The 19,573-nt window shown below is 37.9% G+C and overlaps 1 protein-coding gene across 1 annotated transcript in view; it reads right to left on the bottom strand.

Annotated features, from left to right (window-relative positions):
• grid2 (glutamate receptor, ionotropic, delta 2) overlaps nucleotides 1–19,573 on the bottom strand; it is a 539,815-nt gene that overhangs the window by 153,251 nt on the left and 366,991 nt on the right. Inside the window, exons 6-7 of the mRNA XM_080893112.1 lie at nucleotides 17,590–17,763; nucleotides 6,790–6,951 (exon numbers count right to left, since the gene is read on the bottom strand). Of these exons, the coding sequence (XP_080749238.1) occupies nucleotides 6,790–6,951; nucleotides 17,590–17,763 (336 nt within the window). The remainder of the gene's footprint in view (nucleotides 1–6,789; nucleotides 6,952–17,589; nucleotides 17,764–19,573) is intronic.

The raw sequence follows: 19,573 nt of genomic DNA, 5'->3' as shown, positions 1-19,573 counted from the left end.
GAATCGTTAAGCCTAGATTTGAAAACAGTCTCCCAGGTGCTGCAGAAGATGTAGGGGCTGGGTCACAGGCCTTACAATGCCTTTAAAGTAATCAATAAAATTTTAAAATGAGTCCTAAACCTTAACAGTTTATGTCGCAGAGATTCAAAGGTGAAAATGTAGCAGGCAATACATAGTCTTCTAAGCACAAACACAACACGCACTTCAGGTGTAACAGCAGCATTTATTCTCCACTCTGAGTTTGTCAATGAACACCAGACAACAACATCAATAGAGCTCCTCATCAACACCTGCAAATTAGTATTTATCATTACCATATTGGCCCCACATACCAAAACACTGATTAAACACACAGGCACGCACAGCAAGTAAAGAACACTGCTGATACAGTGCGAAATGGAACTGATGCCAGGCTGTTGAAATCAACTCTATTACTGCTTAGGGCTCTTTAACAGAGCTCTGCTGAGACAGTCATCAAGGTTGGTTTAGCAGCCGGGGCTGGCTGATGAAAGTGTTGCCAAACCCCAGCCTGATCGCAAGGTGAAGTGCAGAGATAGATATGAAAGCCATTGCGCTGCATTTATTATTGTCTGACACTAATCCTAAATTAGCATTTCACTTGGCTTCATCATTCAGTCAAACTGTCATCCCTGGAGTATTTTTTTTTATTATTGATATCAAAACAGGGGGCATTGATCCAATTGGATTTAACAGTGATGAAAGTGTTGCCAAACCCACGCGTAAACTCAAGGTGAAATGTTGAGATTCCTAAAATCACAACTGCAGAATGAAGTCCTCTACCTGCCAAAAGCCAAATATGCAGGAACTGAGAAGAAATTGCCGACTGGTGGATTTACTTTGTTCATGCAGTCCTTTGAATGCACGATCACTTTGTGTCTAAGGTGTACTCAGGACAAAGGTAGAAAGCTATCATTAGATTTATTGATAAAAAAATTGATCTCTCTGTGATCAGAACAATATAAAAGTTAAGACAGAGTTTTTTCAGAACCTTATCCATTCGCATTCTTCAGTTACAGGTGACTCTAACGTATTAGTCAATTTAGCTATGACTACATCTTGCTGTTTCAGCCAAGGAAAAATAAGAGCTGTAAAAAGGTGTCTTGAATTGCAGATTAGTTGTTGTTGTTTCAAAAAGAAGGATAAATATCATTTGATTTTTTTTTTAAAGAGATTGATTCATAACATTTATTATTATTATTATTATTATTATTATTATTATTATTATTATTATTATTATTATTATTTAGAGATGGCACGATACCACTTTTTTATGTCCGATACCGATACCGATATCATAAATTTGGATATCTGCCGATACCGATATGAATCCGATATAGTGTTTTTTAATCAACAAAACTTGGTTTTTTTTAATATCTTGCTGCATTTTGTATAAGTTCATACTCAAGTTTAAAACAACAACTACACTAAAGCTAATCTGTTATACCTGTATGCAAAAAAAAAATGTTTCATAGTTCAGCAATACTGATCAATCTAATAAACTTAAACCTACACCATCCTCCCTATTCTGGTATTTTAAAGAGTACTTAGCGTAAATATTAAGCAACCTAACTAATAGGGTTCCAACTCCCAGCAACAAAAATAAATAAATAAAAAATGGGGAACCACCCCTCACGCTCCACCTCATGATGCTTAATCGACGTAATCAACCTTAATTTGATGCAGTGTGAAAAAAAATGCACAGAAATCAATTATTTTTCAAGAAATATTAAATAGATTCAACATCTTTCTTCAACAAAATTGCAGACTGCACAGATGGTACCTTCCCAAAGGAAAAAGTACTATAGCTTACTAGGGTATATATATTAGACTTAATAGTTACTATATACAGTAATTGACTTCTATTCATTTTACATCAAATTAAAACTTTGGGTGTCAGATAATTATTTATTAAAAGCTAGACATTTTAAATGAGAATAAGAAAGAAAAGTATGTCTTTGTGCCCCCTTTTCCCTGTTAATGCCCTGTCGGCCCCCCTGGCTAAACTTTGCTAGATCCGCCCCTGCACAGTTACCAGCGTCAGCTACATAGAAAAAGATCCTGGTGTAGAAAGTAATATTAAATAAATTCTAACAACAGCTTATCAAGCTTAAACGTGCTGCTGTTGTTCAGCCGCTGGTTTCCTCTTTCTGGTGCAAAGTGGGCCAAAAACAAACAAAAGAGACGGACTCCCGACAGAAAAGCCGATCAGCTGATCATTAAGCAGTTTCATGATTGAAGTAGCAGCAGGAGAGGCAGTCGCTTGTTAAGCTTAACGCAGGAATGCTTTACATTCAGAGATGGACTTACACACTTGCTTTACTTCTCTCGGGGATAACTTTGTCGGAGATGAAATGCCGGATTGCTAGCGAAGCTCCAAATGCTATCCAGACCACCGACAGGTCCTACATGCCACAGCCGCTCTATCACGTGATGCATACTGCTCCGACGTGCTAACGTTCTGAGGTGAGTTACGGCGTGTTGCAAGTTTTGTGAGGTGCTTTCGTGATATTTAATGGATCGGATTACATTTTTTATTTTTCTCCGATATCCGATCCAGTAATTTAGGTCAGTATCGGACCGATACCGATACGTAATATCGGTATCGGTATCCAGCTCTATTATTATTATTATTATTATTATTATTATTATTATTATTATTATTATCCCAGCTACTATAGGACAAGATGCAGAATACACCCTGGACAGGTCAACAATTCAGTCAACCTGTCTTAAACTTGTGATAGACACAGGACTAAGTCAGAGAGACAGATGAAGATTCACACTTACATTCACACCTATGAGCAATTTAGAATCACCAATTAACAGTAAGTGCAAACATGCAACCCACACAAACATGGGAAGAACATGCAAACCCTACAGAGAAAGGCCCCAGGCCAGATGATGGCGTCTAACTCAGGACCTTCATGCTGTGAGGCAACAGTGCTACTATTATTATTATTGCTGTTATCATTATTATTACTATGATTAATATTATCCTGGGTTTGAATACACCATCTGGCAGGGGACATGTAAACTCTGTGAAGTTTGTTCTCCCTGTGTTTGTAGGGGTTGTGTGGTTTCTCGCCAAGTACTTTCTGGCTGGCTGGATGGATGGATGATTATTTAAACAAAGATTTATTTTCTTCAAACTGGCATATACACACATATGTGCATACTGCAGGAGAGTGATGAAATAGATGGATTGTTTAAAAAAAAATAACAGAAATATTTTCCTGGCTGTCCTTGGGATAGTAAAATTTTGAATAAAATTCCAATATTAATCACAGATTATAGTGTTGGTATTACAACATAAATCAATATAAACAGGCTAATAAAATATCCAAGCATTAGTCAGATACTAGAAGTAGTGACTGCAATGTAAAAACATCAAATTAAATCTGAAATTAATTGGAAAACTGAAGATGAAATAAGAAAATGAGAAAACTCATCAGTACTTTGTTATTGCTACAGAAGAATATTTATTTTACATTTACAATTTTTTTTCCTGGGGACCCTGTGACACCCCATTGAAGAGCCGTAGGCTGTGGATCTCTTAAGATCTCACTGTTGGGTTTATAAGGCCATGTTACTCCTAAATTTCTATCTTGTTCAAAGAGAAAATATAAAACAAAGTTCTAAGCTAATCGAACTTAGTGTTCTCCTTTTTAAAAAGAATCGATAAGAGAATCGATAAAGAATCGAATCGTTAAACAGAATCGAAAATGGAATCGGAATCGTGAAAATCTTATCAATACACATCCCTACTTTTGAGCATTGTTACAAGTGCTCCTCGGCATTTTCACACTGATTTGGCCTTTTCTAAAGTGTCTCAAAGCCAGGAATTGTGCTCATTAATAACAAATAAACAAATAAATAAATGTATCTGGCAAAGACAGTGACACCGCAAATACTGAAATATTATGAAATAACGCAGAGATTTCAAATGTGAGAAGGAAATGCAGGCAGCACTGATAGTAAAAAGCATTGAGATGCCAGGGGGGTGTGGAGTTGCAGTGGACACAGCTCATTGGCAACCCTTGGGATCCATGTCCAAAACATTATTCTTAGCACAGCATCCGAATGTATAAATTGCAGATGCCTACAGTGTGGGATACTTCATGCTGATCTAGTGTGTCTGGTACCTCATAATTTCTAAATGTTAAAAAACTGATGGTCTAAATCCAAAAGCACTTCAGGACATGAGTAAATGCCAATGTTTTGATGAAGACAAAACAGTCAAGAATTTACAGTCTGGGCTGTCCATACTTCAACACACACTAGGGCTACTGAAAAAATCTCCAGTGAATGAATATGCAGACTGTCACAGCCTGCGTGAGAGATGGGGGATCGTGTGATGGACACAGATTAAAAAGAAATTGATATTCAGCATGCAGAAACTGTGCTCCTCTTTTCTCCTGTAGGAGTTGAACACAGGGTTCACAGGGTGTATCACACAATAGATTTGGTCTAAACATTTTTGATGACCCTCTTCTGCACAATGAAATTGATCAAGCATTCAACTCAGGAGCAGAATTTGGAGGGTTTTATACTCATAGCCATTGGGAAATGAATGCTAATGAAATATGGACAATGTCAGAAAACAGCAAACACTTTTTTAGCTTGTTAAACAAATGGTTAGGCTCTGTTTTTTATATACATAATGACAGTGTAATATGCCTTTTTTATATTCTGGTGAAGGTATTGCAATAAAAAACTGTGGTGCCTTACTGCTCTTTTTATGTTTTAAGAGAGCAAGTCTATTATTGAGTGCTGTGCACTAATTTGTATTTCGTCTTAGCACCTAGTGATATGCTACTTTTATAGCATGTGAATCTGAATCTGTTTCATTTCTGCATTCGAATCAGTCTGTAAGGTTTTATATGTATGTCTGTATGGTTTTAAAGTTGCACATTTGGGTGCAATGGTGTTGGATTTGAAAACCCATCAGTTGTAAATACAAAAGCTGTTTATTAACCTCAGCATGTGACTCATCTTAAACTGGATTGGTTCGTTTTTTTGTTGAACTGCGTCCTGACTTACTCTGAATTAATGCAAACACAGTTAAAGACAAACTCTGTGTTCAAGCTGGCTATAAGTTTAGGAGCCTAGATCTATTCTGCTCTTCACTGACTGCACAACTATCTGAACTAACATGCCACAGATTTCAATCAATCAAGGCTTTATTCGCCACGTGCAGGTTGCCCTGAAGTGAAATAGGACCCCCATCCCCCCCGGACCTTACACACACAACACAGACATCACATGGGGATACAGGTCGGAGATCGGTAGCGTTACAGAAAAAAACCACTGAAATATACACTACAATGGGAAAGTACAAGTGGAAAAAAAGAGACCTCTACTCATGCTGGGCTCCTGGGAGGACAGCATGAGAATAGGAAACAAAAAAACTTCTCTGCACAAAAAAACACATAAATGTCCACAGTACAACATTATGGAACACGTGACAAGCCACAGGGTCGGGTGGGGGGTGAGGAGTAATCCGAAGCAAACACAGCAGCCATCCTGCCCAGCGCTACCATTCCAGCGCGGGCTCAGGAGGGAACAAGCATCGAAGGCGTTTGGAAAGGGAGGGGGAATTAGTGTGTGCATATCAGTGTATACGTATGTGTGTGCGTGTCCAGAGTTCAGCTGAGACAGTGTCCTTCGCCCTGGTATGCTAAGTAAACAGTTTTCCAGCCAACCCAGGTGGCCTTGCATGGAATGGGAAGGAACAGACTAAACACAGTCATTATCAGGGTGTTTTTGTTCGGCTCCAACCTTGCGACCACAGCTGGCGCCGAAAGGGTATCCGCATGAAGTGATGGTGCTTTTTACTTTAGTGCGAACAGCTCATATGAATGATTTTAATATTGGAAAGAAAATACAATGTTTTATGGAAACTGAATTGGATGTTGCAACACGTAGGCTTATTCTGTGATAGAACAGGTGTTCTATGGCGAGGTCTGTCTGCCATTCATATAACAGTATACGGCTCTCACCGTGGTTTGCTAGAGTTCTAAAGGGTTATGAATGCTTTTTGACACCTTTCAGACTGATACACTGATAATCTAAGTGGATACACCTTGAGGTGACTTTTGTTGTGATTTGGCGCTATATAAATAAAATTGAATTGAATTGATACAAACATTGGACAGCTGGCTGTATTTGTGAAGTAGTTAGCAGTAAACAAATCTCTGGATCTTATTAAACTGGGATCAGATTTAATAGGATATAGTTGTTTTCTTGACTAAAAGCCACAGGAAGCTGTAGGTACTGACTCCATATTAATGTCTTAAATGTATCGTACCTCACGCACCATTAATCTCAAATTAGCATACTAATTATTAGCCATTCTGGTTGTTTCAACCTGTCAGGAAGCTATTGTTTATTTTCACCAATAATCACCATCTTCACTGTCTCTGCTTGCACTCCTGTGACACATGCACTGCATTACTGCGTGAACTTCTCATTAATGGTAATTGATGTGTTTAAGACATTGCGAAATGAAGTGAACAGAATAAGTTGCAAGTAGGCTCCCTAAAAAAGGTTCACAAGTCTTTAACCACATATGAAAAGTTCTTACTGTATGAACTGAGGATGCTTGCTTGCAGAACAACAACCAGCTTACCTCTGTGCCTACATCTGTGTATACTCAGGTAGACTCACCAGAGCAGCCAAGTACACATTATGCTTGCACACTTGGTGAAGCACCTTCCTGTAAGCCTTGAGAGGAAAAAACACAGTGTGAATTTCTTCACCATTTTATACCTTTTTGACAGTATCCAGCATACTCTTGCCTCCCTGCCATGGTTTGGAGTTCTTCCTGATGCAGCTCAGACTGGCCATGCTGTGCCATTTCCTGTCCTCCAACTTTCTGTGGAAGGTATTGGCCAGCAGTAAGACTGTATCATAGATGTAGCGGTTGGTGATCTACAGAAAGAAACATAAAAAGGAAGATAAAACAAGGCAATGCAACTTGAATTGTGTGAGAAAATAAAGACAAACTTGTAATCAGTAATAAGTTTCACAAAACAAACAGTCCAAGCCTTTCCAGGTTAAAATGCTATTAAAATTAAACAATTTATTTCCGGACAAATTCAGCAGCTTCTTGATCAAAAAAGAAAAATATTACCTTGTCTCCTTAAAATCAACAGTATACAGCCTGACTACGCAGCCAACATTGTTTTTGGGTACTTCTTATAAGTAAGAACAAAAAAAAAGCTTTCAAGATTAAATTAATTAATGTACTGAAAGGTCATTGACACCAAAACAAAAACAAGTAGGAGACAGGAGGAGTCCACTCATTCTGTGATTGATCATTGTGTAATGTACAGTACCAAGCCTCTTGTCTCTGTGTAAATGGGAATGGGGTAAAATAAATGAACTACAATGAATCCACGCCTACACACAAAAAAGCAAGCAAGCAGTGTGGATCCACTCACATTAATGGACAAATGAATACAATCACACAACACAAGCAGAAGCCTTGATCTCTCTAATATTGCATTTTGTACACCAAAAAGAGGCTTTGAACACAATATTTTTTTAAAATATATTATACTACACAGTGTTTAAATCTTCTTCAACTTTTTGCCCAGTACTTCCATTGCTGTGAAAAAGTATTTGCCAACATCCTGATTTCTTAGTTTTTTTTAATATTTGTCACACTTAAACGTTTCAGATCACCAAGCTGATTTTAATATTAGACAAAGATAGCCCGAGGAAATACATAATGCCCATAGCTCTGAATGAACTTTATCATGAAAAAATCCTGTACTAGTTTTAGGCAAAATACAACTGGACAAAAACTTTCCAAAAAGTTCAACTTTTGTCTCATTAGTCCACAGAATATTTTTCCCAAAAGTCTTGGGGATCATCAAGATATTTTTTGGGAAATGTGAAACGAACCCTGGTATTGTTTATGGCCACCAGTAAATTTCTCATTGGAACTCTCCCATGGATGCCAGTTTTGCCCAGTCTCTTTCTGACTGCTGAATCATGAACTTTGACTTTACTGAGACAAGTGGGGCCTGCAGTTTTTTAAATGTTGTTCTGGGTTCTTTTGTGACCTCTTGGAGGAGTTGCCGATGAGGTCTTGGAGTAATGCTGATAGACCGGTCACCAATGTTCCCTCTAAGCAGCGCACGTGCGCAATTGCGCACTGCTGGCACGGTCTCTGCGCACAGGAAATCTGTGTTGTGCACAAAAGAAAAAAATCTAACCTGCATTGAAATTAAAATTAATACTTTTAACAATTCTGTTTTGCAGTGTTAGTCAGTAAGTGACTGGCTGCTCCCGTATGGGATTAGAATGATGCCACCTTATCCCATAGTCCAGCCAATGATGCGATTCACATTCGTATATATGCAGCTAATCAATGTGGTTGACAGGCTATGACAGCATCCTTATGTGCCGACACCGGTGTTTTAGCGAGCACAGCGGCGTGGCTGATGTGGAGTGAAGCCACGTTAATGACGTGTACAACCATTGGAGATGTGAGCAGGACAGACGGAACAACTGACGGAAAAAGTGTGGACTTTATACCAGTTTTTAAATTGTGTTGATAGGCCACGTAAAACCAGAGTTGTGATTAGGGCCGCCACGATTAGTCGACTAGTCACGATTACGTCGACTATCAAAATCGTCGACGACTGATTTAATAGTCGACCCGTCATTTGAAGCTTTGTAAGATCACAAAAGACGCAGGAATAAGTAGTAGGAATTAAGAGTGTAATAACGGACTGAAACAGAAGATGGCAGCACTGCATGTACAAGGATGCCAGCTGCCGTTAAACCCCGAAGAAGAAGCAGTGTCCGAGAATTCATAGCGCAGTCCAGCTCAGTTTCCAACAATGGCGGCAGCTAGTTTGTTTTAATATTAGTCTCATTATTCTTTCTGGGTCACAAAATTAAACGTTTAACATATTTTCAGGCGAGAATGTAACTGTATAAACCTCAAATATCTGCTCAGTTTATCAAGACACCACATATTTTCAAAAGTGCTCCGACGTTTTTGGAGACGTCTGTTACCCACTAGCTCGATAGCTAGCCGGGGGCAAGGCTCACTAGAGCCTGTGAGAACACCGGACTCCCGGCAAATCGTTTTCAAACCCACCACCGTCTTTCGCTACTCAGGTTAAATATATATAAGTCACTTAGATAACTTAAAAATGTTATTGTTTGGCTTTTTTTAGTATTTTATTTGTTCCTGAGTAAATCGGTTTGGCTGAGATTAAAGTTATACATAGCAAATTCAAAAGTGTTAAATGTTTTGGTGTTAATAGTCTTCTTGCAAAAGTAGAGTTAATTTTACTCTAAGCAGAGTCACATTCTTTTAATGTAACTCTGAGGTGTAAAATGATAGTAGTTAAAATCGAGTGTTAAAAATGAGTGTTTCTATGTCAAATCTGGAGGTGTTACAATGGAAACATTAACTCTTGACCTCTTAACTCTGAACTCCGACAGGGGCTATGACACCAATAGAGTAAATTCACAGACTCCGCCCCCAGCACGGCTCCAATCGAAGCTGAAGTGAAGCCGTTTCAGAACATTTTGCTCTACATATTTGAGTTGTTTGCCATGCTTGGTAAGTCATTCAAAGATTGTTTCAATTATTATTATGAGCTTTTACTTCTGTGGCTCTTTGGAGTTGATACAAAGCTGTGTGAAAGGCATTAGCCATGTTGCTCGGTGATAGCATAATATTCTGTTTTAGCTAGCTGAAAGGTATTGTTTGCGGGCAAATACCACAGCCTTGAAAAAAAGCTTGCATGTGAATTTTCAGTCAAACCTTTGGTCAAATACACCTAAAACAATGTGTAGAATGTGAAATGTTGGTATAATGGTGCTACTTGAAGCCTGAAAACGATCGCCCATAAAAAACAAAACAAAACAACCAAACAGCAGTAGCAGACGTCCTGACTGGGTTCTACGTTAGCATAGATCCCTACAGAGTTTTGTGCACACGGTTTAGGTAAAAATGAAAAAGGTTGAGGTTTTACATTTAGTTCAGTACTACCTGTTGCCTGTGTCCTTGTCTTTTGGGAAAATACTTTACACAAGTAATGGCTCAAAAAGGATTCCTTTTTTTTTTTTTTACTGTGCTGCAATTGTTTACTGGATTATTTGTGCCATTAATTAGTGTGAACTAATTTTTATTCAATCTCCGCACAGGATATGCTTGTGAAGATGGAATATGGGGGAGAGCAGAAGTGCGTTGAAGTTCCACAAAGGGATGAATGAAGGACATGCATATTGTATTGAAGAAATAAGTGATGAGAATGCTGTTATTTGCATTTACCATGTCAGACCTTTTGATAAACAAAATTCTAATGAAAGTGAGAACATGTATACTGTTACATCTTTCAGAAAATGTTTTGAAATTGTGGTGCACAGTTCAGAATAAATGTTTTTCAAAAACCATTGCATCTTTTTAGTAAATGTTTATTTCCAAAAGAAATTTCTAGAAGTTCAGAACAGTAAAATTCCCGCTTTTTAGAATGAATTAGAAGATAACTCTTACGTAGTTAAACTAAAATCCTCTTTGAGAGTTAATATATAAACTCTTAACACCAAGTGTTAAATTATCAACTCCAGACAGATTTGGTGTTTAACACTAAATCAGAGTTAACGTACCAACTCTCCAAAAAGAGTTAAATTAACACTCTCTGGTGTGGACCCATATAGACACTTTAATAGTGTTGAAATCAAATCCAACAGTGTTAATTTGGACATGCTGGATTTGCTGTGTAGTTTTTACACAGCTGTATAAACGTCAAGCAGACAACTGATTATCAGAAGTGTGAGATGCTCGAGAATATACTCCGGTGTCCCGTTATATTTTAGATAGCAAGGAGTTTATTAAACTTCACCGAAACAATCTGCAAATTTCATTAAAATTTAATAAACTATGATCTTGTCTTTATTTTTAGTTAGCACATACCTTACACACTTAAAGCTGTAAGCTAATGATAGTTATATGAGAGCAGATGCATGCTTGTGCAGTAAGCTGTAGGTTTTACGTCCAATGGATGCATGCTCTGATTAGTCGACTAATCACAAAAATAATCGGTGACTAGTCGACTATCAAAATAATCGTTTGTGGCAGCCCCAGTTGTGATTAAAAAAATATTCAATGTTTGGTTTTCTTCCTGAATACTATCGTTGCTTATATTTACTGCGGGTATAAACGGTAAAAACTGTGTTTTATAAGGAAAACGCTGGAAAGAGTGTGAGCAAAAACAAACTCCACCCCCCTCTCCCTTTCCTATTCGTCCAAAAAAGTACCATGTCGACCAATCAAAAAATGATATGGCAACGTGGCATCTAGTTGTTAAGAAACGGGGGGAAGTTTTGAGATGTGAGAGATTTTTGACGTTTAGCACAAATCTTGTGTAGTTAGAGTGTAGTATAGTGTTGTTGTGTGTGTGTCAGAACAATGAGGCGACTGCTGAATGTTACAGGTGTTACAGGAGTGATATATCTCCTGTTGTCAGGCCTGCAGGTATCAGGCTGTTGTTCTCCTTTATCTCATAGTGGACAGAAATTATTTTTTGGAGTGGCACAAATAATTTGTGTGGCATCAGATTTGATGCAGAACAGCTGATTGTTCTGTAAATAGTTTGAAATGTTTATTTAAAAATGCCTTGGCTGCATTTAAAAAATAGCTGCAAAAAACCTTGTTGTTTGCCAAACTGAGTTACTTTTTTGAAGAAGTAACTATATAATTAATTGCCCAGCATTGGTCATTATATACTATATTTTGCAGACAGAGAGTTACAGACTCTCTCCCAGACCACAGACTCATAATACAAGTCAGAGCTTTTTTTAAAAAAGAAAGAAAGTTGTGTTTTCAAAATTGGAGTTCAAGTTATTTTTACTTCCAATAGTGTTAACATACTGCACAGGTCAATGACTAGATTTTTTTTACATTTTCATTGTAAGTGGGCTAAAGCAGTTAATTAAAAGTACATAAATGCTGTAATTTGATTATTTTAATAAACCATGTAACTTGGATGGATTCGATGCTGGAGTGACCACAGTGCACACGTCTGATGTCGCTCACAGTGGTCCAAGGGACCGCTCAGGGAGTTTGTGTGTTCGCTCAGACACGTGAAAAATTAGAGGGAACATTGCCGGTCACTCCTGGGAAGTTTTCTCTATTTGTGGATAATGGCTCTCAGTGTGGTTTGCTAGTGTTCCAAAGGCTTACAAATACTTTTGTAACCCCTTTCAGGCTGATAGATGTCGCCTAGAAAAATGTGATTACATTTTTAATTCGTGATTTAAAAGGGGGGTCTAATTACTTTTATCACACAAGACCAGGAAAGTTTGGATAGCTTTTTTCCCTTAACAAATGAAATCATCACATAAAAAAAATGTTGTATTTGCTTAGGTTATCTTTGTCTAATAATACAAATTCTTTAATTATCAGAAACATGCCAGTCAGACAAACATTAAAAAAATCAAAGACAGGGACAAATACTTTATCCCAGCACTATAATTAGCCATTTTTGCATGGCAACAAACCCTTGTGGTTGATTCATTCCAACTCAGGTCAAAGATGTTATTCACTGAATAATCTTCAGATATTGTTAAAGTAAAAAAACAACAACCAGCAAAACATGAAAGCTATGAAAACATAGCTGTTTATATTAAATGGTAAATGGACTAGTTCTTATATAGCGCTTTTCCACTCTTCTGAGCACTCAAAGCGCTTTACACAACTTGTGCATTCACCCATTCGCACACATTCATACTCCGATGAATGCATCGGAGAGCAATTTCGGGTTAGTATCTTGCCCAAGGATATTTGGCATGCAGACTAGGGGAAGCCGGGAATCGAACCACCAACCTTCCGATCAGTAGATGACCTGCTCTACCACCTGAGCTACAGCCACCCATATTAGATGGGATATTGTAATTCAGACGCAGACATTCATGGCCAAAGCCTCACAGTATATAACAGCCAAGCTTACAGGTACACCTCATACAGAATAAAAACATTAAATCATAAAATGTAAGGGATAGAACCAGGTTTCTTGGTTTCTTAAAAAGTTGGCATGGGGGATGAAAGGATAACAAAAGATATTGTCTTTCTTACTGCTTATCAAATTGTTTACTGACAGTCAGGACAAAAGGACATGCCAAATTTTCCTCACATCTAACTTCCTTCAAAGTATCTTAGCTTTCACAGCATTGTTTTATGTCTTCCACGTGGTGATTTTCTTTATCGTTCTTTTTCTTTTAAAATTAAAGGGAAACTCTACTGCTCCGTGGGGAGCTTGGTTTCGGCTCTCCGAGCAAGCTTTGTATGAGAGTGTGTGTGCTTGTGTGGTCAGCCTGAGTTGATGTGCTTCATTGCAGTGTGAAATTGGGCTTCTGGGCCACTCTCTGACCGCTGAGCTGATCTGCTTCCTCAATCTCAAGCTCGCTCTCTCCCACTCGCTCTTTCTTATGTCCTCCTCATCCTCATCCTCATCATTGTTTTGTTTTTCATTCAGCCATCCATCAGTCTGCATATGGAAATGAACATGCATGCAGCAAGTGCATGACTTTTGAGATCACTCTTTTCGCTAGACACCCAAAAACACATTGCCCTTGACTTAAACGACTTGCATGTTGACACCTATATTACATAAACACATGCATTTCTTTATCTTTCCTCTATGAATGTCTACAAGCAGCTAGTAGGCAAAAGTCTAGAAACAAACTCTTCCAGATATCCAAATGTTTCAATGTGATTCTAACATTCATCAAACATGTTCCTCCAGGGTCTTGCGCTTCTACATAAATCAACAGCATATTAATTTAATTTGATATTTTTGTCTTGACACATAAATGAGACTGTGCTCCCTTTTCTCTGTTCATTTGATGGCAGCTTGATGAGTCACATAAAAAAAAAAAAAAAAACATATATTGCGTATGTATTGCCACCCCAGGGGCCATTTACAAAAATAGTAAACAAAATGTGAAGATGGAAAAATAAACTGTCACTCTGTGTTTTCCATTGCCGTACTGTAAATGAAATGTGAGGTCTTACATAAAACTGCATAAGGATGTGGTCAAAAATTATTAATTTTACAGGTTAAAAAAAGCCTCAGTAACAATGGATGGATGACTGGACAACATCGAACAAGGAGGCCTGCTGTAATTCAAAGCATTAGGATCAAGTGACATGTTTAAATGTCATACTGAAACACCTGTTGCATGTTTAAAAGATGCAAAAACAGAGCAAGGCAGAGGAACATTTGCCCATAGTAGTTTCTGTCTCTGTTTAAATAAACCCACATTATTCAGACATAGTGTGAACCAGTATATGTAATGATACTGGAATCTACTGCATGGGTCAAAATTAAATACAGCCATCCCACATATAATTACATGCCCTCCCCCTAGTGTTTGCATCCACTTTCCTTCGTTCCTATCTGCTCCCATCTCTCTACTCCCATACCTATCTCTTCATTCTTTTCTTGGTGTGACCGGGCGAAGTAAATGATAATTGCCTTGCCCCAATTTAAAGGAGGCTAAGAAAGGATTTTTCTGTCACCCAGACCAAGGAGCTGTCTAGCATCTCCAGACCCCTTCTTCTCTTTGGGAATTTATTTTTTTCTTTTTGGGATGAAGGTCCTGGTACTCTGTTTTTCCAAGGCTTTATTTATTTAGCTTTCCTGCCTCATTAGTTTGGGAAGGGAAGTTTTGGGTCATAAGGCTCATTTCATGGATGGCCAGTCTTTTTGTCTTTTTTGCTGCTAAACACAAATTGGGGTGTGGCATCATCTTCATTGAGAGTCACAGAAAAAAAAATAGCAAGTGCACTTTAATACATTTAAGTGTGGTCCCTTAAGTTTCAAAAACTTGTTTCTGGTGACATTGTTAGGATTATTAAAATTAAGATTTTTCTCATTAGAAATGAAAGTTAATTAAAGTTGTCATTGTACTAGATTAAAGATCCTTTTACTTTTTGTACACTTTGTTCTGTTCTAGAGAGAAATTAAAGTGGAAATGAAAAAGTGACAATTTCTGAAATTTTCTGGAAACCTATTGGAAGTTCAAAATGTGAAATTTCCCTTTTATAAACATATCCGGTCTTTAAGTGATGACATGATGAATCCTGCTTCCGGGCCCAAACTACCCTGTGTTTAATAAGGCTGTTGTGTTTTTAACATGTTTTAAAGCTTTTTATCTTGTTCTATTTAATCTCAACAAGCACCTAAAAACAGTCAGTGATCACTGTCGGCCTCTCTCGGTTTTTATTCTCAATCATCCAGGAAAGTAAATCTCCAAAAGTTGATTCTGTTCATCTGGATGTAGCGTTCAGTGGAAGAAACGTTACATTATAAACAGTACATTATGCAAATCTACTGTTCATAAGATTGGGGAAACCTGCAGTCAACTGAGACTGAAGAAGTCACTTGGATGAGTGACGATACGTTTCTTCCACTGAAAACGCTACGTCCAGATGAACAGAATCAACTTTTGGATATTCAGTTTAAAGCTTAGTTTTAAAAAACCTTAGGATGTAACTACAGCCCAGCCCATGCAGCAGTATATGAATGACTAACCTCGTATTGTTGATGGATTATCGCAGTTGTTCTCCTGGCTGAAGTTTGGTCCGTTTACAGCATCCTGATTGACTGCATTTGTCCCTGACCATTGAGAATCCTCACATTAACTTTTATCAAGTGGAAAAAAGTTAGCGTTCATCCTCCAGCTTCACTTTTTATATTATGCTAACATAGCTGTGTCGCTAGCACATTGTTATATACTAGCCAAACTTCATTAACCCTACAAATGCCACTGCTGTTTACTTTCCTGTCTTCATTTATGTTGGAAGTGGTAGCAGAGCTGTACGTTTTAATTTGTTTCAGAAATCCCTCAGTCAGAAGATGGTATATTTATATTTAGATTGAAACTAGCGAGCTAACTCCCTGCTAACTTCTAATTTTCATAAATTTCATGAATTCTGTTTTGATGGATGTCTGGATGCTAAACTTAATTGTTATACCTGGTAGAGCAGCCACACTGATCATTTTATTACAGATGAAAGAATTTAGTCAGTGATGCTGCAGTGACTGTTTGACTTAGGGACCTGCAGCGGAGTTTGGGCCTAGACACAGCTAATTACGTCCGACTTAAAGACCGGATTCTCAGTTCATTCTTTTGTCAGATATAACTTTTAGGTTTAAGTGTAGGGTAAGTCTCTGTCAGCTTTCCATACAAGGAACTGTACAGTTTCTCCAATTCTTTATGAAAGAGCCTGTCAAGCTGCATCGATTTGAAAAGAAAGGCTGTTCAGGCGTCTCCACAGATGTTAAATGGGCTTGTAGTCTGCTAAACCATGTCTTACTAATGTATGTTTGGCTTCGTTCATCTTTTCTTCTTTTCATACAAGTTTCAGTTCCCATAGCTAATACAAATGTCCATAGCTTTTCTTTCGTCAGACCAGAGAATGTTCTTTCTCGTGCTTCCTTTAAATTATGTTTGTCAAACTCTCATCAAGCAGTCACATGCATTGTAATCAAAAGCTATTGAGTTTTACAATTCTTCTCTTTTACCATTGTGATTTTTAATCAAAATATAGAAGTATCTTTTGTTTGCCACTGAGCCATGCTTTTTTGTCTATAGAGAGTGGACATCATGGCTTGGTTTTTGTGGTCACATGTGGAAAAAAAAACAATATATGCACAGCTACTTGGTGGACTGGAGCAGGTGGATTTCTGTATACACATCAAAGGTAAAGCGATGCAAACAGGATGCAACTCAGCACAATAAGTTGGCAAGTAAAACTTCACCATGACAACGATCTGCCTTGACAGTGTCAAAACAAAAGGAAACAAAAAAAATTAAATCATTAAAAGCAGAATGTGTTAGAGGTTTGCATTTAATGATACACTAGAGCTACACCAAGTGTATTTAAAGTCACTTATTCTCATTCACAATGTCATCAATGACTGGGGGCAAAGATTTCCATCGACTCGACTGTATTCCCACTGAACATCCATCTTTTCTTACCCGATTTAATTAAACTGGAAGGGGACAACTTGTCAAAGACTAAGCCACAAGCCACTCATCTCAACTCCCTACAATAGCTTGATTTTTGTTGACAGTTTTTGTGAGCAACTTTTCTGCTCGCTGTGAGTGTACGTCAGCCAATAACCGTTTCTGCACAATTTTTCAGCTAAAAATTAAAAACAAATTATTAGAATACACATATTTTTCAGTGAGTCATCTGTTACGTTATAATCAATCCTCTGTTGATTTCTTTCTGTAACATTAGGCAAGCCTACTTCTCAAATCAATCACTCTTTTCACAACTCCTTAATGGGTGTAATAACTGTTCTGAGTAATGAACCCCTGTTGATTTTGAAGTTATTTATTTCATAGCTTGAAATATAAAAGACATGTATGAAAAAAAAACAAAAACAAATGCAAGTCATGCCACATATTTGAGTATTACTTAAAAAATTCACAAATAACAGAAAAGTGTTCTTGGCAGTGAGCAACAGAATTTGGACAATTAAGCTAGTATTCAACATAATACTGAAAATCAATAACTTGCCAACTCACCTCTAGCTGCTGAGCCTTTGGGTTTTTAAGGTCACAGAGGGAAGTGTTAATTCTATGGTTGTGTTTGACACAGCGCTGGGTTGTGTTCTGGGGCATTGGGAACATCTGGCGCACCAACGTCAGCCGACCGATAGACTTCATGACTAACTCCTGCAAGTCATAGTCCGAGATCTCCTGAAAAAGGGTAGAATAGAGGAATAGGTATAGGAGAGGAAAGAAGGGATGAAGTAATTGTAGGTATGAAATTAACAACTTCATTATGCAGACATAAAGCCAGCATGAACAAAATACAAAAGAACTGTAACTGCGCACACAAAATAAAAGCAAAAATAGAAAAACATGGCAAGGCAAGGCAAGGCAAGTTTATTTGTATAGCACAATTCAACAACAAGGTGATTCAAAGTGCTTTACAGAGACATTAGAAACAAGAACAAATAAAAAGCATGATTTAAAATTGATTAAAACAAGCAAATAAACTAACTAACTAATTAACAAACAAACAAACAAACAAACAAACAAACAAACAAACAAAACAGTATATAAAATCAAAACAGATAAAATCAGAACAGTAGATAAAATCAGTAGTTAAATGTAAGTTTTGAAATTTAAGCTTAAAGTGTGGATTTGGTGCTTTATTCAAATGCAGCTGAGAACAGGTGAGTCTTCAACCTGGATTTAAATAAACTGAGTGTTTCAGCTGATCTGAGGCTTTCTGTGAGTTTGTTCCAGATATAAGGAGCATAAAAGCTGAATGCAGCTTCTCCGTGTCTGGTTCTGACTCTGGGAACTGATAAAAGACCGGATCCAGATGACCTGAGGGATCTGGATGGTTCATACTGGGTCAGGAGGTCATTGATGTATTTTGGTCCTAAACCATTCAGAGCTTTATAGGCCAGCATCAGAACTTTAAAGTCTATCCTCTGACGGACAGGCAGCCAGTGTAAGGACCTCAGAGCTGGACTGATGTGGTCCACTTTTTTGGTCTTAGTGAGGACTCGAGCAGCAGAGTTCTGAATGAGCTGTAGTTGTCTGACTGATTTTTTAGGTAGACCTGTAAAGATGCTGTTACAGTAATCAAGCCTACTAAAGATGAATGCATGGACTAGTTTTTCCAGGTCCTGTTGAGACATCAGATCTTTTATCCTTGATATATTCTTGAGGTGATAGTAAGCTGACTTTGTTATTGTCTTAATGTGTTTTTCTAAGTTTAGGTCTGCATCCATCACTACACCCAAATTTCTCGCCTGGTTTGTGGTTTTTAGATGTATAGATTGAAGTTCTCTGGTGACCTGTAATCGTTTTTCTTTGGCGCCAAAGACTATTACCTCAGTTTTGTTTTTGTTTAGCTGGAGAAAATTGTGGCACAACCAGTCATTGATTTCCTCAATGCATTTACCAAGAGCCTGTACAGGGCCTCGGTCTCCTGGTGACATTGTGATATATATTTGTGTGTCATCTGCATAGCTGTGATAGTTTATTTTGTTGTTGTTTATAATCTGTGCCAGTGGGAGCATGTAGATGTTAAACAGAAGGTTGAATATTACACCTCAAAAGCCTCAGATCTAATTCCTAAACAAGTAAAAGTTAGGCTTTGTTTTAGATACCCTATGTTTCTCATTATCGCCACACCGAGCGATGAAAAGCTGTCTACATCATATGCAAAAATAGTTATTAGATATGAAAGGTACAAGTCAGCCTATGGAAAGAGGAAGAGAGAAGGGTAAAAAATATCTGCGTGTTGGCCTGACTGTGCGCATATGTTTGTTATGTGCACACATGTGCGTTTGCACGTACTCTGTATGTCCTTGCAAAACCTTGGGGGAGGAATCACTGCTAATTTTAGCCCTAGGACACACACTCTCCTTCCCCGCTCTCCATCCATGGATCTCCATCCATCCTCCATGCAGAGGGTCATGTGGTGATGAGATGAGAACTGACGTTTATCGTCCCTGGTGGAGGTAATGCTGCCATCAACTGAAACAGC

The sequence above is a fragment of the Rhamphochromis sp. 'chilingali' genome (genome assembly GCF_963969265.1).
Source record: "Rhamphochromis sp. 'chilingali' genome assembly, chromosome: 10".
NCBI classification, from domain to species: Eukaryota; Metazoa; Chordata; class Actinopteri; order Cichliformes; family Cichlidae; genus Rhamphochromis; species Rhamphochromis sp. 'chilingali'.
The sequence above is the reverse complement of the archived record's forward strand: the minus strand, read 5'-3'. Positions and strand labels throughout refer to the sequence as shown.